This window comes from Arvicola amphibius, chromosome 1, assembly GCF_903992535.2.
Source record: "Arvicola amphibius chromosome 1, mArvAmp1.2, whole genome shotgun sequence".
NCBI lineage: Eukaryota > Metazoa > Chordata > Mammalia > Rodentia > Cricetidae > Arvicola > Arvicola amphibius.
The window spans coordinates 148,254,379-148,273,994 of record NC_052047.1 but is presented as its reverse complement, the minus strand read 5'-3'; the positions used below and the strand labels follow the sequence as shown (position 1 = coordinate 148,273,994).

The window sequence follows — 19,616 nt, the reverse complement described above, 5'->3', positions numbered from 1 at the left end:
AAGAGGGCATCAGATCTCATTATGGATGGTTGTGAACCACCATGTGGTTGTTGGGAATTGAACTCAGGACCTCTGGAAGAGCAGCCAGTGTTCCTAACCACTGAGCCATCTCTCAAGCCCCTGAAGTTAATTTTTATTTTACCTATCTTTTGGTAAAATAGTGGTTATCTATTCACTATTGGGAAAACTGTGTAGGAAGTGGAATTGACTTCAATTTTGGAATGTAACTATATATAGGCCTTTGACTAAAAAACAAAAATAGCTGGGCAGAGGGATGCAAACTTGTAGTCCAATCCCAGCATAAGCTGGAGACAGGAGAATCGGGTTCAAGGTCATCTTCAGCTGGATGAGACCCCTTCTCAAAAACAAACAAAAATGTTACAGAATATTTTATTACACTGTGAATCCCGAGATTGTGTTACTTACTGGAAAAGCCTGTTTCTAGTTGTGTGGTTCCACCCTAGTACACTGTACCTTTAATCCAAGAGTTTTCTGCTTGAATATTGTAAATAGTATTAAATAAAGTCAACCACAGGTCAAGAGACAGAGCAAGGAACCAGTTGACAGGAAATAAACAAGAATTATTAAGAAAAAAAATAGTAAGGAGTCAGGGAGAGAGAGAGATACATAGGGAGAAGGGAGGAATATCCAGTTTGAGGAGGCTTGTTAAAAGACAGGCTTCTTGGATGTTGGCAGAATAGGAAGGTCAGCTGTGTGCTTTCTCTGCCTCTGAGTTAGCAGGCTTTCACCCCAGCATCTGGTTCCCAGGTTTTTATTGGTAAAATCGAACAATTGAGATTTTGTTAAAAACATGTAGAGATACATATTTTCTAATAATTTGCAGTATTATCACTGTAGTTTTATTGGTGCTAGGGTCTATGTAGCCCTATGACAGTTTTTTATGTAGTCCTGGTTGTCCTGGTTGTGTTTGAAAGAAGATTGACAAAGACTTCTTTGATGAATAGGCTATCAGCAGTGGAGTCAACCTCTTATCATTCATTCATTTATTTTTGAGGTTGGGTCCCACTGTGTAGCCTGGCTTACACCTGCCTTTGCCCCAAGTGCTCAGCTTAATGGTGTGTTCCACTAATCATTTTTAATAAAGCATTCAGTAAAAAGGAAGCATGAAACCAAAGCATGGTGGTCCATGCCTGCAATCCTAGCAATTAAGTGGAGACAGGAGGGTTGCCTGGGCTACAGAGTAAGCTTCTATCTCAAAAACAGTAGAAACAATGTTGAGAATTATAGTAGCATTGCTTATAAATGTATTTCTTTAATACTTCTAGAATCATAATTTAAAGATCATGGTTTTAAATATAAAACTTGATTATTAGAATTAGAAACATTGTTTTGGTTTGGGGTTTTTTTGGGTTTGTTTGTTTGTTTGTTTGTTTGTTTTGAGACAGGGTTTATCTGTAGCTTTGGAGCCTGTCCTGGAACTAGTTCTTGTAGCCCAGGCTGGCCTTGAACTCAGAGATCTGCCTGCCTCTGCCTCCTGCACGTGCCACCACTGTCCGGCTAGAATTAGAAACCTTTATACACAAAGCCTACTTTGTAGTATCCTGGGTGTTTTGCCCCTAGTTTTAATTTTTTTATTTTGTCTTTCAGTTTTTTCAAGACAGGATTTCTTTTTTTTTTTATTTTATTTTTAAAACAGTCTTATTTTACATACCAATTTCAGTTCCCTCTTACTGCTGTCCTCACACTCCCCCCACTCCCACCCACATCCACTCCTCAGAAAGGGTGAGGCTTCTAATGAGGAGTCAACAAAGTCTGTCACATCACTTGAGGCAGGACCAAGGCCCTACCCCCTGTATCTAGGCTAAGCAAGGTATCCCTCCATAGGGAATGGGCTCCAAAAAGCCAGTTCATGCACTAGGGATAAATAGTGGTTCTACCGCTAGTGGCCCCACAAACTGCCCAAGCCACACTATTGTCAACCACATTCAGAGGACCTGGTTCGGTCTTAACGCAGGTTTTCTAGCTGTCAGTCCCACTAGCTCAGGTCAGCTGTTTCTATGGGTTTGCCCATCATGGTCTTAGCAAACCCTTTGCTTGTAATATCACTCCTCCCTGTCTATGACTGGACTCTAGGAGTTTGGCCCAGTGCTTAGCTGTGGATCTTTGTGTCTACTTCCATCAGTTACTGGATGAAGTTCTATGATGACGAGTAAGGTTGTCATCAATCTGATTACATGGGAAAGGCATTTTAGGTACCCTTCCCACTATTGCTTAGAATCTTTTTTTGGGGGGGGGTAGTAAAAGCTCGTGATTTTATTGTCTTCATAACAAGATAAGCTTAGAACTGGATCACTTGGCCCTATCTCTTATCACCTCCCAGTTCAAAATGTTTGCATCTCTTAATAGCTAGCATCCTCTTAGATCTGCTGTTGGACTCCACACATTCCAGTCTCAGCACAGTCTTCTTTGTAGTTTTAGCCTTTTTGCGAAAAATAGGCTTAGTCTGCCCACCATAACCACTCTGTTTCCTGTCATAACACCACTTTTCCTGGGCATACAAAGAATCTTTGCCCTTCTTGTACTGTGTCACTTCGTGGGGTTGGCGCTTGCCACATTTCTTGCAGAATGTCCTGCGGGCCTTAGGAACAATCACCATATTGGCGGGTGTGATATCAACACAGAAAGAAAAAAAGTATTGCTTAGATTCTTAGCTGGGTTTATCCTTGTGGATTCCTGGGATTTTATCCAGTGCCTGGTTTCTTGCTAACCCCATAATGACTCATTCTTTCAAGATATCTCTTTCCATGCTCTCCCTTGCTGTCCTTCACAAAGCTCGATCTTCCCAATCCCTCATGTTCTCCCTGTTCCCCTTCTCCCCTCCCCTCTCCCCTTCTCCCTTTCCCACTCCGTTCCCACCCTCTCCTGCCACATTACTAAAGAGATATTGTTTACTTCCCCTTCCTGAAGGGATGCATGTGTGAGACAGGATTTCTTTATGTAGCCCTGGCTACCCTGGAACTTGACCTGTAGACCAGGCTTGGCCTCGAACTCCCAAAAATATGCCAGCCTCTGCCTTGCAAGCACTGGGATCAAAGGTGTGCACTAACATGCCTAGCTATTTCAAAGATTTTAATATTTGTCTACAGTTAATCATCACAGTCCTCGCTTTGATATCAAAACTTAGTTAAATTAGAAGCTTATGATTGCTAACCTAATAGTTTCTGTATCACATAACTGAATTTCTTTTTTTTTTTCTTTTTATATTCTGTTATTATTAGGGTTTTTTGTTTGTTTGCTTTTTGAAACAGGGTTTCTCTGTGTAGCCCTGGCTGTCCTGGAACGCTCTCTGTAGACCAGGCTGGCCTTGAGCTCAGAGTTCTACTTGCCTCTACCTTTCCAGATGCTAGGATTAAAAGCATGTGCCACCACTGTCTAGTGATACTCTTTCCCCCCTCCTCCCCAAGTCCAGTCAAGTCTTCAGAGTGAGTTCCAGGATTTTTAAGGCCGGTCACTCTACAAATTGAGTTTTAGGAAAGCCAAGAACAAAACAAAATATGAGTGTGTGCACGTGCACATCATGGTTCACATATAAGGGACTTGGTTGTCTCTTTCCACTGTGTGAGACCCAGGGTCAAACTGATGATATTGGGCTGGGTGGTATCTACACCATCTTCTCCAGCCCAGATCTTTTTATATTTTAGCTACAGTAACAGTGAGTGTACAGTTACCATCAAAGACTACCCTTTAAAAATTTTATACATTCACAGTTTCAACCTACTGTACCAGTATTGACAGAAGTTATAATCTATTGCTTTAAATCCATTTTGTCCAATGCTTGCTTAACAGTCACAGTAATGGAACCATTAGTCTTTGTTCTCTTTTTTATGTATTTCCAGAACGTTTGTCTTTTGTCTCTAAGGTTCACAGATGTTTAAATATTCTTTTGTGCTCTGTATATTTAAAGGAGTTTTTTTCCTTGACTTTAACATTCTCTGTAACCCCATCTCTTAATGAAATGTTTCTTCCTTTTTAAAGGTGGATTTCATTGACTGGGTAGATAACATGTGGCCAAGGCACTTGAAAGAAAGTCAGACTGAATCAACAAATGCCATTTTAGAGATGCAGTACCCTAAGGTGCAAAAGTAAGTTATTCACTCTTGTGTACTTTCTTAAGTGTTGATAACAAGGAATATAGTCTGTCCCTTTCAAGCTTTGCTTTGTGCTAAATCATCAAATCATTAGATTATTTAAAGAGTGGACTTTATAGTTTCAAGAGTATATGAGAAATTACATAGCACATGATCTCATGAATAATGGAAAAAGCTGTATGTCCTAGAAATATGACTTTGAACTGCATTTCTTTAACAGAATATCATGGCTCATTCCTTGAGGCAGAGTCAGCTAGATCTCCTGAGTTTCAAGGCCAGCCTGGTCTAAGTAGCAAGTTCCAGGACAGCCAAGAAGCATAAAGACCTTAAAACAAAAATGAAAAGAAAGAAAACCTACTAGTAGTTTATTGGGTGCAAAGTAGAATTCATTAGGAAAGAGAATGTCATTTTGGTGACTGATTTCTCTTTATCGGTATAACTAATATTGCTGCTTCTCTTTGGGGGCAGGTACTGTCTAATGAGTGTTCGAGGCTGCTATACTGACTTCCACGTGGACTTTGGTGGTACTTCTCTGTTTGGTATCACATCCACCAAGGTGGAAAGGTATGGTCATGGTTGGGATTGGAATTAGAAGCAGATTATATGACTTGCATGCTTAATATATATATCTGGGAATTAGTCTATTAGGAAACATCCCCATTCATATCAGAAAGAGAATTATAGATTCAGTTGCCTTTGGTGGCTAGTCCATTGGAGTTTTAGTATTTATGTAGGCCAGTGTCATTCCACCAATATTTGCCCAGTACTTGGAGAAATCTCAGTAGTACTATTTCTAGACTGCAGAGCACAATTCCCCAGGTGAAATTAAAAGATAATTCTTGGAGGACAATATCATTTTTTTTAACCTAGAAGAAAAGTAGAGAAAGGAAACATAAATTTTAGTAAAAAAAAAAATCCAGTAAGTTAGGATTCAGCCAGCTCTCCCTGTCTAAAGAAATTGGTCTGAAATGTGACCAAAGGAAACATTAAGTCTCTTTTTTTTTTTTGAGGATTTGAAAAAGTACCTTCAGTTATAAAGAGTTATATTCCAATAATAATAAAATATATCTTCTCACAAGTTTTTCTAAATGTTAATTTTGGAATTGAAATCTAGAGTTAATAGCAGAGGTTTGTAGTGTTAGCCTTTCTTCCAGTTAGAGTGACTTCATTCATTTATTAGCAGAAGCAGAACTGGAATTTTAAAAAGTATACAAGAACTTAACCTAGGACATCTGGGTCTGTATCCAAAGTCCTTTTGTTTATTTACATCTGTGTAGATGGGTCGTAAGTTTTGTTCTGTTGATTTAAGTTACTATATTGGGATAGGGCAGTGTCAGCTCAGTCTCTTAGAGTTATTAATTACACCTAAAGAATGGGGCTGCTTAAGCCTATAGCCAGAATTTTTAAGAAACTGCCGAAGTAATAAGCCCATTTTTTCCTTTCTCTTGGTATTATAGATAGGTTCTGCATTCTTGCTTCTATAGTCATAATCCAGGAAATCCAGATGGTGTCAGACCAGAATCTGTTTGTTTAGATCCTGAGTTACCCAGATAGTTGAGTCTATAGGCTGGGAGAATTGTTTGTCTGTCTTCTACCTTCCAGTCTACTTTGTATTTGTTTATCATTTGAGGGAGACGACTGGATCATGTCAATGGCTGTTAACAGACTGAAGTTTCTTAACTCACAGGTCTTCTGGCTCATCCCCCCTACAGCCCACAACCTGGAGCTGTACGAGAATTGGCTGCTGTCAGGGAAACAGGGAGACATCTTTCTGGGTGACCGGGTGTCAGATTGCCAACGAATTGAGCTCAAGCAGGGCTATACCTTCGTCATTCCCTCAGGTAAGCAGAGTGGGGGAAAGTATGTTGCTTTCTAGCACTTAGCCCCTTTGTATGATCAGCAGCAAACAATGGAGTGTGTGTCTGTTTTTATGGAATACATGGAGAGAATGCTGTTTTTTTGTTTTTTGTGGGTTTTTTTTTGTTTTGTTTTGTTTTTAGAGACAGGGTTTCTCTGTAGTTTGGGAGCCTGTCCTAGAACTCACTTTGTGGACCAGACTGGCCTTGAACTCACAGAGATCACCTGCCTCTGCCTTCCAGGTGCTAGAATTAAAGAAGGGTGCCACCACTTGCCTGGCAGAGAGAATGCATTTTAAAACAAATAAATAAAATGAAATAAAATAAAAGCAGTGCTTAAAGCCAGTGGTGGCTTCCCAAAAGATATACATGTTTGGATTACATATTAAGCCCAGTAATTCAGAATCTTTACACATGGAGTGTCCTCTTCTAGTGAAGAGCCACCTTCCCTACCTAAGTGGGGAGTGCTGAATCAGTTGTATTTTAATTGTATTACTTATTCTAAAATAAATGCATATAAAGAGTACAAATTTTGGGGTCCCTGATCTGTTTGAGACTCAGTACTACTTTGGCAAATACTTAAATTTGGTTTTTTGTTGAGAAGAATACATGAGATTATTATTAAACTATCTTACACATAGCTGATGCATAGTTGGTGGTTTATAAATGGAAGCAGCATTTATTAAAAGTTTCTTGCCGGGCGGCGGTGGCGCACGCCTTTAATCCCAGCACTCGGGAGGCAGAGGCAGGCGGATCTCTGTGAGTTCGAGACCAGCCTGGTCTACAAGAGCTAGTTCCAGGACAGGCTCCAAAGCTACAGAGAAACCCTGTCTCGAAAAACCAAAAAAAAAAGTTTCTTGCACTGGGGAAATAATTTGATGGTAGAGTACTTAACTTGCCTAACACCCTGTGTTATATTTCTAGGAATTAAAAAAAAAAAAAAAACAAAAACACATCTTATGCTGAATATTGAATCACACCCCTATAGTCCTAGCTGTTTGTGTGTTTTTGTGACTAGCAAGAGCAGCATTTAAGACCTTATCTTTAAAATAAGTAAAACCTGTTTCTTAGATACATATTCTCATTTAATACTCAACCGCCATATGAAGTAAAATATGTTCTAGTTTTAAAGAGAATATTGATGCTTTGAGAGATAAGTAAATTGACCAATTAAAGGAGCCTGAGTATGCATCAAGGTCTTGTTTCCAAAAAAGAGAGAGAGAAGTATATAAACCAGAAACCATATTATAGTATGTGCATTCAATCCTGCCTCCTTTTCTATATTCCAGGTTGGATTCATGCTGTGTATACTCCTACAGACACATTAGTGTTTGGAGGCAATTTTTTACATAGCTTCAATATCCCCATGCAATTAAAAATATACAGCATTGAAGATCGGACAAGGGTGAGTAATTTGATCATTGCTAATATTTAATCATATTAACAATTATATGTGACAAATGTTTGATGAGCATGGTAACTCATGTCTCTTTTTTGTCTTGTGTACTTTGGAGCCTGTCCTGGCACTTGCTCTATAGACCAGACTGGCCTCAAACTCACATTCGCCTATACCTCCCAAGTGCTAGGATTAAAGGCATGTGCCACCAATGCCCGACTGCCTCTAATCTTTGTAGCACTCAGGGACAGGAAGATTGTGAGTTTGAGGCCAGCTTGGACTGTGTAGCAAGACCATGTATCAAAGAAAAAGACAAATTAAAAGAGATTCATGGGGTGAAATGGCTTATCAGGTAAAGATACTCAATATTAAACTTGATAACAAACCCCAGAACACATATAGTGCAAAGCTAGAACCAACAACTGCATGTTGCCTTCTAACCTTCATCTGCATATACTATCATCCTTTCCCCTAATACAGTAAATGAACCAGAAAGGGATTCCTGGATAATTTGTCAATTTTTAGATTTTTCTTTGCATTAAAAAGAAGTTTCCACATACTTTGAGGATATAGCAGAAGATTTTACTGGACTTTTGTTTTTGTAGGACTTTTAACTCTAAAGTTCTTCATATGGATATTTGTTCTAATCTTTTGAGCCATGTTTTTCATTTTTATGCTCATGAATAGTTTATGGAATGGATGATTGATTCAAATTTTACAACTTTGAATTTTTCTGTCTTTTTGGTTTTTCAAGACGGGGTTTCTCTGTGTAGCTTTGAAGCCTTTTCTGGCCTCAGACTCAGAGATCTGCATGCCTCTGCCTCCCAAGTGCTGGAACTAAAGGTGTGTGCCGCCACCACTCAACCTGACTTTACTTTTATTACCAGCTCTCCCCTCTTTCCCTTTCCCATTTTAACACCCACTCCCCCACACACAGGGAGGGTTTCTCTGTGTAACAGCCCTAGCTTTCCTGGAACTAGCTCTGTAGACCAGTCTGGCCTTGAACTCACAGAAATCCACCTGCTTCTTCTGCCTTTCAAATGCTAGGATTAAAGGTATGCACCACCATTGCCCAGCTTATAAATACCTTTTCAAAATTAAATTTTATTTATTTTGTCATGTATGTTGGGTTCCTATGCCAAGGCACATGAGTGGAGTCAAAAAGCAACTTGTAAAGTCAGCTCTTTTTTTGTCACTATGTCCCAGAAAACTAATTGAGATCGTCTGGCTTGGCAGCAAGTATCTTTACCTACTGGTAAAGCCCATCTTATTGGGCCTTTCCCTCTCCATCATAAATGTCAGAATTAGTCAGCTCTCATCAAATTTATTCACAGTTTTAGAATTTATACTTGTCCTGAACTGAAAAACTAACCCCAAAAATATTAATGCACTTCAAATACTAACAGAAGCGTAAGGGTGTTGTACTTAGTTTAAGGAGACACAGTACCTATTAGTTCTTAGCTCCCTACTCTTTTCTTCTGCCAGAAATAAATTGGCTTTTAAGTGAGAGAGAAGAAACTTCTGGTTAACGCCATAATCACATAAAAGATCCAGGTTTCGATCTTGTTATATTCTTCATTGGTTTGTATGCCTCTTGTCTAATGACCAGAAAGTGATTTCCTTATTTCATAATAATACCTGTGACCTGATGAAAGCTTTGAAAAGGAATTCTCTTTTCATTTTCAATATATGAAGACAGCTGGACATCATAGGTGGGCTATGCTATTTGGCCTTGAATTGCAACTTCTATAAAGAGGGTGATATATATATTTTTTTAATTTAGTTTTTGTTTTGTGAGATAGAGTTTCTCTGTATATTCAGCCTGGTCTACAGAGTTCCAGTACAGCCAAGGCTATGCAGAGAAACCCTGTCTGAGGGGTAGGGGGATCCAATCCTAGCTGTCTTAGAACTCACTCTGTAGACCAGACTGGTGTAGAACTCACAGAGATAGACCGGCCTCTACCTCCTGAGTGTTGGGATTAAAGGTGTGTGCCACCACATCTGGCTCAATTTTATTTATGTACTTAAAATTTTGTTGGGTTTTGAGACAGCGCTTCTCTGTGTATGCCCTTGCTTTGTAGACCAGGCTGCACTAGAATCTGCCTGTCTCTGCCTCCCAGGTGCTGGAATTAAAAGCATGCATCACCATGCCTGGCTTTAATTTTATTTTTTTAGATAGGGTCTCACTATCTAGCTCTGGCTGTTCTGAAACTCAGTATGTAGACCAAGCTGGCCTCAAATTCACGAAGATTATCTGCCACTGCTTCCTGAGTACTGGGATTAAACAGCAGATACATTTAGAATGGTACCTGACACTTATCTTCCTTGTTCATTGTTTGATAGTAATTTTAATTCATCTTTTTCTTGACAATGGTATACATAAGGGTATACCATTATATTATAATATACCAGTATATTTCCAAAATAATTTTTGAAATGTTCTTAATGTAAAAAAGATGAGGGCTTGGAGAGATGGCTCAGTGGTTAAGATCATTGCCTGCTCTTCCAGAGGTCCTGAGTTCAATTCCCAGCAACCACATGGTGGCTCACAACCATCTGTAATGAGGTCTGGTGCCCTCTTCTGGCCTGCAGACATACACAACAGAATATTGTATCCATAATGAATGAATAAATAAATAAATAAATAAATAAATAAATAAATATTTAAACAATTAATATGAATAAATAAATAAATATTAAAAAATAAAAATGTAAAGAAGATGAATACTACAAAAATAGTGACCAATAAACCACACAAATTATTAATCTGATAGGTGGGTATACTACAAAGCATAAGACAGGAAGCTGAGGGTGGATGTTGAACAGAGGCTCAATCTTGCCCTTCTAAACAGTACACAGCTTGAGAATAAGTTTAAAATTATACTTTTATGCGTATAATGAATGTCTTATTATAAGTGTATAACTTCTGCCTAGCTTTCATTAGATTCTTTGTCCTGTGCGCTTCAGATTTCAGGAAACCAAACAAAAAACTGGGGCCAACAAAAATGCTTGGAATGCCTTTAAACTCTTAAATCAGGGTGTTTTGGTTTGTGTATGTGTGCGCATGCGCGTGTGTTAATTATGAGACAGGGTCTTTCTGTGTAGCCTTGGCTATCATGGAACTCTCTGTGTAGGCCAGGCTAGCCTGCCTCTGCCTCGTGAGTGCTAGGATTAAAGGCATGAATCACTATACTGGCCTAAAATAATTTTTGCAAAATAATAGCACCTTTTACCCTCTCTTCATGCTCCTATACCTTTCTTTCTCTTTTCACTTGCCTCTTACCTCCTGAGAGAAAATTACAGATGGCTGTACCAAACACCTAGTTATTGGTGTCTTATAAACATCCCTTGAATCAAACCTTAAAATTCCTTTTTTTATTTCCCACTTAGCCATGTTAGCTTCTTAGTTATTCTAAATGGTTTTTTTTACAAATCCTTTTGTCTATAGTGATTGTTTCTGTAAAACAGCAATTTTTTTTTCTTTTTTAATTGTGTTTTGTTTTGTTTGGTGTCAGATTTTAAGATAGGGTTTTATGTAGCCCAGGCTGGCCTTTAATTTCTTATTCTCCTTCTACCTCCAAAGTGGTGAGCATATAAGTGTAGATCATGGTACCCAGTTTTATACAGTCCTATAGTTCCAACGCAGGCCTTTATGTATGTTAGGCAAACAATCTGCCAACTATCTATATCCTTAGTCCTTGTTTTTATTTATTCACATGCCCTTATCCTTCCCAACCCCTTTTTTTCTTTTTTTGATAGAGTCTCACTCTAGTCCAGGCTGGCCTTGAAACTTGTTTTGTTTTGTGGTGTTTTTTTTTTTTTTTTTTGGGTCCCAACCTCTTGACTACTGGGGTTGCAGATACAAACTACCTTGCCTTTTATGTTTGTTTGGTTGGTTTTGGTTCGGTTTTTGGTTTTTCGAGACAGGGTTTGTCTGTGTAGCTTTGGGGTCCTGTCCTGGAACTAGCTCTTGTAGACCAGGCTGGCCTCGAACTCACAGAGATCTGCCGGCCTCTGCTGGGATTAAAGGCGAGTGTCACCACCACCTGGCCTACCTTGCCTAGTTCTAAATCAACATTCTAAAAATTGACTTAAGTTCTTACTTCAGATACCAGCTTAAATTTAATAGGTTGACAATTTTTCCTGGGCTAATAATTACTGCAGAGATCAAGATTGTCTTTCTTATTTTCTTACCTTGAAAATTGTCACTGCCTTTTCTCATGGTTCTTTTCCTGTATAGGTTCCAAATAAATTCCGTTACCCATTTTACTACGAATGTGTTGGTACGTGTTGGAACGATATGTATACTGCATAACCAACCGCTCCCACCTAACTAAGGAATTTCAGAAAGAATCCCTCAGCATGGGTAAGTGTTGACCCTGTGAGCATTAAAGACACACTTGAGCTGAGAAATATACTGTCACTTAGTAGTTACAGTTTGGGGGGGCCGGCGGGGATTGACTTTTGTATTTGTCAGTTTGAAAATTCCAAATTGCTGCATTTGAACACTAAATACACAACTAGATATGAATTACCAGGCTGAATGAAATATTGTGGGTCTGTACTTTGCCTGGATTGCTATATTCATCTTCTCAAGATAAATGATACATTGTCTGGTTTTGTTTTTTATTAAAATATATTAGTTATATGAATGAGTTTCATTATGATATCTTCATGCATGTGCTGTCCCCCATTACCCTCATGTCTCGTTTCCTCCACCTACAGATCCACTTTCCTCTTCCCAAGCTAGTCCCTTCTATAATTGTTTTAAAGGGGATTTTTCTTTTCTTTTTTAAAGAGAGTTTAATTATTTTTTATTTTATATGCACTGGTGTTTTGTCTGCATGTATGTGTATGTAAGGGTGTTGGAAACCTTGGAACTGGATTTAAGACACCTCTCAGCTGCTTTGTGGGTATTGACCCCAGATACACTGAAAGAGCAGCCAGTGCTTTTAATAGCTGAGTCATCTCTTCAGCCCCTGGTGGAGTAGGGAATACTAACTAATATGATTAGATTTACTGTAGAAGCCGGTGTGAAGGATTAGTTACAAATGCTTGGGGAACCAATCAAAAAATGTCTCTCCTTTCCCTCACAACCATGAACTACCAAAATGCCAAAAGATCTTCAGGGAGGAAAGGGGCTTATGAGCCCCTAGCAATACTTGATGTCTGTAGATCTTATGGGAGGATCGGGGCCTTGTGATCTCCTTCTACCCATGATGGAAGTTGGTGGCCTAGTCTTGTATAGTTATTGTGTATTATAAATAATCATAGCCACTGACAGTTCAAGATTTCATGTCATTTCTGGAATGCATTATTTAATAATACACCATCCCTTTCTCCAGCCATTTTATTCTTTGGAGGAAGTGATAAATAGATGTCCCATTTAGGGTTGAACATTCAACTCTTTGACCAGTTAAATATGTTTATTATATATAGATGGTCACAGTCTATTCTGTCACTTTTGTAGTTTAAATTCTTATTATGTATTATATGTGTATGTGATATAAGTATATACCTGTGTGGTAGGTATAATTAGCCTGGTTTTACAATAAGAATTTGGGGGGGAAGGGATTATTTAATTTGTTTTGGAGTTTTGCTTTATTTCGAGATACAGGTTTCTCTGTAGTCCTAGCTGTTATGAAACTCACTCTGTAGAACAGGTTGGCTTTGAATTCAGAGATCTGCCTGCCTTTGCCTCCTGACTGCTGGGACTAAAGGTGTGTTGCCACCACCACCCAGCATAAATGAGAATTTTAACTCTCAAGATTTTTATACTTTTTATGATACTACAGTTAATAAGTAGAATAGCCATACCTTGAACTAGACTAATGAGACCTCTAGTATCTTTGTTTTTAACCTTTGTGCTTTAACATTTTTCTCAATATCAAGAGAAATGCTTAATTGGATGAATGGTAATTTCTTTTTTACTTGGCTTTTTAAAAAAATTTATTAGATTATGAGTGTATGTATTTGTACCGTATAAGTAGTTGGTTGGTGCTTGTAGTGGTCAGAAGATAGTATCAGATCTCATGGAACTAGAGTTCTAAATAGTTATGAACCATTATGTGGGTACTGAGAATTGAACCTGGAGCCTTTGTAATAGCAACAAGTTCTTTTAATCTCTGAGCCACCTCTCTAGCTCCGGCATGGTAGTTTCCGTATACATTTTTAATTTTCATTTTTGTTTTGTATTTTTGAGGCAGGGACTCATTCTACCTGGCCTGGGAATCACTATGTAGATCAGGGTAGCCTGGAACTCACAGAGATCCTCCTGCTTCTGCTTTTTAGTACACTGGGAATAAAGGTGTACATTACCACTTGTAAACTGCTACAGGGTTTTTCTATTTGTAACTGTGGGTTTTTCAGCAGTGACTTTGTCATTTATAACTTGGGTGTGCTGTGTAATTTTTCTTGTTAATCATCTAGCCAACTGGCATTTGTTTCCTTTGCATTGGTAGATATGGAATTAAATGAGTTGGAGTCTGGAAATGGTGATGAGGAAGGGGTGGACAAAGAAGCCCGACGCTTGAACAGTAAGCGATCTGTGCTTACCAGTCCTGTTGCTAATGGAGTCAACCTGGATTATGATGGACTGGGCAAAACCTGCCGAAGTCTTCCAAGTCTGAAGAAAACTTTGTCAGGAGACTCATCCTCAGACTCTAGCCGAGGATCCCAAAATGGCCAAGTTTGGGATCCTCAGGGTAGCCCTAAAAGGATAGGCAAGTACATCTGACCCACTTTGAGCTTGAAGGTCTTCGCTGTCTTGTAGATAAGTTAGAGTCACTGCCACTGCACAAGAAGTGTGTCCCCACAGGGATAGAAGACGAAGATGCTCTGATTGCTGACGTAAAGGTAAGGCAGCTTTTGACCTGTCTAGGAGAGTTCTTTCTGATTTGGAGGGAGAAAGTATTAGGATTAAGGATGCCTCAAGTACTGGGAAGTTAATGTGTGCCTGTGTTAGTGCTGCTCAGTGTTTCTGTTTCTAGAGTGATATGAAGTCACCATTTTGAACATGAGAACATTTGTGTTTTCAATGTTGACTTAAATTTAGTGTTAAAAACTTGAGGTTTATCACCAATTAGAGAAAGTGTGGAGAGCCAGGTGAGTTGGCTCAGTGAGTAGAACCAATGACCCGAATATAATTCCTAGAACCTACATGGTGAAAGGGGAGAATCAGCTCTTGCAAACTGTTGTTTCACACACAGTAGATAAACAAAAATGTAGTGAACATAAGGTCATCTGGGACCTGAGGAGATGGTGCAGCAGGTAAATTCTCTTGCTGCACCAGCATGAGGACCTTGGTTCAATTCCTAGAGCCCATCTGTACTCGTATATTGCCTATGGTGAAATGGGAGGCAGACATAGGCAAACTGGCCAGAAGCTGATTTCTTCCTTCTCACCATATTCCTGTGTTTTCCTTCCTACCTTTCTTCTGCTTTCATGTCACATATATTTCACTACCCTGTGTTTTTTCCCCTTCTCTTTTCCTCCCCTCTCATGGTTACCTTTCTACCTCATCTTCCCACACAAATATAGATTCCGCATAATATTCTGCAGTTCTATCCATTTTTCTGAAATGCCATGATTTTATTTTTCATTACAGTTGGTAAAACTTCATTATGTAATTATGTGCCACATTTTCATTATCCATTTACCTCTTGATAGGTATCTAAGCTGGTTCCATTTTTTTTTTAGCTGTTGTGAATAATACCACAATAAAAATATATATCTAAGTATCTATGATATGGGGACTTGGAGTCTTTCAGGTATACACCTAGTGATATAGCTGGGTTATATAGTACCTCTATTTTTAGCTGAGGAACTCCCATACTGACTTCCATAAAAGCTGTGCAATTTACAGTCCCACCAACAACATATAAGAATTATTTTCCATAGGTTCCCACTGGCATTATTGTCATTGTTTTTTTGTTGTTGTTGTTTGGTTGGTTTGGCTTGGCTTTTGGTTTTGCTTTTTGGATGATTTTTTGTAGGAGGGGAGCACATGCTGTCTGTGAAGTAGAAATTGGATTCATGATAAGCACTTTTCTGCAGTCCAGTTCCCGTCATTGAGTGGTTTTTGGTCTTCTTGGGGGTTTTTTTTTTGGGGGGGGGGGGGTGTTTTGTTTTTGTTTTTTTGGTAACTATTTTGGACTGGGTGAAGATGAAATCTCAAGCAGCTTTAATTTAACTTGTATTGATGACTGAGAATTTGGACACACCTTTTCAGATTTTCATTGAACTCATTGTATTTCTTTTTGTTTTGTTTTTTTGTGACTGGGTCTCTATGTGGTTATGACTTTCTGGAACTCTGTGTAGACCAGACTGACCTCACACTCATAGAGATCTTCCTGCCTCGCCTCCCAAGTGCTGAGATTAAAGCTATGCATCACCATACCCAGCCATTTCTGTTTCCTTTGAGAACTGTCTATTCTGTTATTTTACCCATTTATTTATCAATTAGGAGATTTGTTCTCTTGGTGTTTAATTTTATAGCTCTTAATACTTATTTTTTATATTAATCCTGTTTGATGTGTCAATTTCCCACTTTGTAAGCTGCTTTTTTATTCTAGGTGCGTGTTTCCTTTGCTGTATAGAAACTTTAATTTCTATAAACTCTCATTTGTTAATTTGTAGGATTATTTCCTTTGTTATTTGAGTCCTCTTCAAAAAGTCCTTGCCTATATCCTTTTGTTTTGTTAGGTTTGTTTTATTTTGTTATTTTGTTTGTTTTATGGGTTTTGTTTTTTTGTTGTTGATGTTGTTGTTGTGGGGTTTTTTAGATTTTTGTTTGTTTGTTTTATTGAGACAGGATTTCTATATGTAGTCTTGGCTATCTTAGAACCTGCTCTGTATACCAGACTGACTTTGAACTCACAATAATAACCTCCCCTCTGCCTCCCAAGTTCTGGGATTAAAGGTGTATGCCTCCACTGCTTGACTTTTTTTTTTTTAATAATAGCATTGTATGTATTTGTATGTGTGTGTGCGTGCATGCAAAGATGTCAGATTCTCTAGAAACGAAGTTTTTGTGTTTGTGTGCTGTCTGATAAAGTTGTTGAGAATTGTACTCTGGTTCTCTGGAAGAGCAGTACATGCTCTTAACCACTGAACCATCTCTCTCTACCTCTTCGTTGAGACAAGGGTTTTCTATATAGCCCTGGCTGTCCTGGAACTCCCTATGTAAACCAAGCTGGCCTCAAACTCACAAGTACACTTCTTCCTTTGCCTCCTGAGTTGTTGGGATTAAAGGTACTCTTATGCCAGGTATGCTAGAAAATGGCATATTCAATATATCTTGAAGTGTTGTATACTTTTATTTTTAAAATTTTATTATGTGTACACGTGTGTGCCTTTTGAGGCCAGAGGAAAGGTTAGATCGCTGGAGCTGGAGTTACAGGTGTTTCTGAGTTGTCCAATCAGAGTGCTGCAGGCCTCTGAAAGAGCCACAGGTGTTCCTAACCACTGAGCTGTTTCACCAGCCCCAGTCACCCCTGCCTCACCACTGCTGCCTTTTGTTTTGTTTTGAGAAAGGATCTCTGTGTAGCCCTGACTCTCCTAGAACTCATTATATATACCAGACTGGCCTCAAATTCACTGATAGCCACCTACCTCTGCCTCTTTCTTCTGAGCGCTGGAATTAAAGGTATGTGCCACTACACTCAGCTTCCAAGCTCTATTTCTTTGTTTGTTTGTTTGTTATACATGCAGTATTCTATGTGCATGTATGCTTACATGCCAGAATAGGGCACCAGATCTCATTATAGATGATTGTGATCCACCATGTGTTTGGTTGCTGGGACTTGAACTCACGACCTCTGGAAGAACAACCAGTGCTCTTAACCTCTGAGTCATCTCTCCAGCCCCCTAAGTTCTTTTTTTTAAAAGCATACTATTTGGTGGGTGGGTAGGAGTGTGGTCAAATGTGTCACTGCACACATGTAGAGATCCAAAGACAACTAGTGGGAATCACCTCTCCGTTTCTACCGCATGAATGCCAGGGATCAAACTCAGATCCCAGGTTTAGCAGCAGGTGCCCTTTTTCCATTGAGCCGTCTTACTGGCCCTTACCCTTGTTTTGGTATCTTTGTCAATAATTAGGTCATCATACCATACCTGTATGGATTTATATCATTGGTCTATGGGTCAGTTTTTATGCCAGGACCATGCAGTTTGTTTGTTGTTACTATAAATAGTAAATCTCTTTCATCCCATGTTTCTTTTCTTTTTTCCTTCTTTTTTTTTGGGGGGGGGGGGGACAGAGTCTCTTTATATGGCCCTGGCTGTCCTGGAACAGGCAGGGATCATGCCTGCCTCTGCATCCCAAGTACACAGAGAAACCCTGTCTTGAAAAACCAAAGCAGGGGGTGGGGGAATTTCCTCTTAAGCTAGACATGGTGGTATATGGCCGTAATCCAAGCATTCGGGAGGCTAAGGTAAGAGGAATGCTGCAAATTTAGTGCTAATTTAGGCTACAAAATAGGTTTCAGGCCTGGGCTATAGAATAACACTATGTTTCAAATAGGAATTAAAATACTGTTTTAGGAAAAGGAGGTGCTATTACGGCTCATATATAAGGAAGTAAAATAACAAGGCTTTCAAGTTGGTGTGATCCTATTTCTAAAATTGCTAGTGTATAGCAAAGGAAATTTAGCCGTCCTTTTTTTTGGCTCTCAAATTGCAATTCACTTTACAACCTTGAGTAAGCAAAGGCAATTTGGATTTTTTTATTTTTCATTGTGGTGAGTCTGCATATCTATCTGCTTATCTACCTATCTAGTTTTTTGGGCAGGCTCTGTGTAACCCTAGCTGGTCTAGAACTCACTATATAGACCAGGTTAACATGGAACTCGGAGAGAGCCTGTCTCTACCAGTCAGGGATTAAAAGTGTGTGTCACCACGTCCAGCTTTATTTTCCTTTGTGGTGATTGACTATAATATAACATTGTTTTCTACAACATCCTCATTTTATATAGCTATTCCATCACAAGTACAAGAAACAATTCCTAAGATTGTCTTATAACATTCTTTTGGCGTGTGTATTTCTAGTTTACATAACATTATTGTTTTCTACAACATCCTCATTTTATATAGCTATTCCATCACAAGTGCAAGAAACAATTCCTAAGATTGTCTTATAACATTCTTTTGGTGTGTGTATTTCTAGTTTATAAAAGTGAATATCTTAGGCCATGTGGTCCTGTGCAGGCCTTGCATCCTACCTGTGGGAGTTAGGTGGATCTCTGAGAGTTCGAGACCAGCCTGCTCTACAGAGTGAGTTCAAGGACAAGCTACAAAGCTACAAAGAAAAAACCCTATCTCAAAAAAACAAAAAAAAGTGAATATTTTTTACTCTACTATATTCTAATTTTACTAAATCCAGTTTTAGAAAGCTATATTATACTCTAGCATTCTATTGTTCAAGGTCACGGGTCTTGATTGACTTAAACAAGTATTTAAAATAGCTAAATACGAAAAATTGATTTGGTTTGGTTTGGTTTTTAGGGAGAGTCTTGCTGGAGAGCCCAGACTGACCTCAAATTAGAAATCTTCCTGCTTGGGCCTCCCAGGTACTAGGATTGATTACAAGTGTGTACCAGCTGCCACGCCTGGCTTAAGTACAGAGAATGAAGGAAATAATGGTCCAGTAGTATACCAGGTGAGAATGCAGAAAAAATAAATTTGAAGCAGCAGAAAGGCAGGTGAATGAGTTAAGGGTTGGTATCCAAAGGTCTTCAACCATGTGAAAAATGCAGAGCTTCTTTCTATTTATCAAGGATCACTAGGAAGTATAGCTGTCAACACTGGCTAAAATATGGTGGCACACGTTGGAACATGAGGATTCTAGTGGCCCATGAGATGACTAATTAGACTGATAATGTTTGGATTCTTCTTTCAGAGCTTCGTCTACACTGTCTCTTGTTTACTTCTAACAAGAGACGTCAGAATGCAGCCTCTAGTGCTGGACATGGTTATTGTTTCTCTGTAATAACAGCTACTCAAGAGATAGAGGTAAAGGGACCAGTTGAGCCTAGGCGTTTCAGGCCTGGCAAGACAATAGGGCCCCTTTCAAAAGTAAAAAGAAAATACTTAAGCCAGTGTCAGAAAACAGCAGATTTAGAGCTCAGAAAGTGGTAGTTTTATTTAAGAGAAGAAAATGGGTTAATCCTGTATTCTATCCATTATGTGTAATGAGAAATTTACTAAGTTCAGGGCTCTGAGCATCACCTGAAAAAGTATTGAGCCAGATCAATT

The 19,616-nt window shown here is 38.9% G+C and overlaps 2 protein-coding genes across 2 annotated transcripts in view; one reads left to right on the top strand and one right to left on the bottom strand.

Annotated features, from left to right (window-relative positions):
- Kdm2a (lysine demethylase 2A) overlaps positions 1-19,616 on the top strand; it is a 76,062-nt gene that overhangs the window by 33,165 nt on the left and 23,281 nt on the right. Inside the window, 9 exon segments of the mRNA XM_038328341.2 lie at positions 3,997-4,103; positions 4,578-4,638; positions 4,641-4,673; positions 5,797-5,950; positions 7,255-7,370; positions 11,602-11,632; positions 11,635-11,727; positions 13,823-14,071; positions 14,074-14,216. Of these exon segments, the coding sequence (XP_038184269.1) occupies positions 3,997-4,103; positions 4,578-4,638; positions 4,641-4,673; positions 5,797-5,950; positions 7,255-7,370; positions 11,602-11,632; positions 11,635-11,727; positions 13,823-14,071; positions 14,074-14,216 (987 nt within the window).
- Positions 2,321-2,617, bottom strand: LOC119813704 (60S ribosomal protein L36a-like). The gene has a single exon (XM_038329359.1). It carries the CDS (start codon positions 2,615-2,617, stop codon positions 2,321-2,323), a length of 297 nt encoding a protein of 98 aa, XP_038185287.1.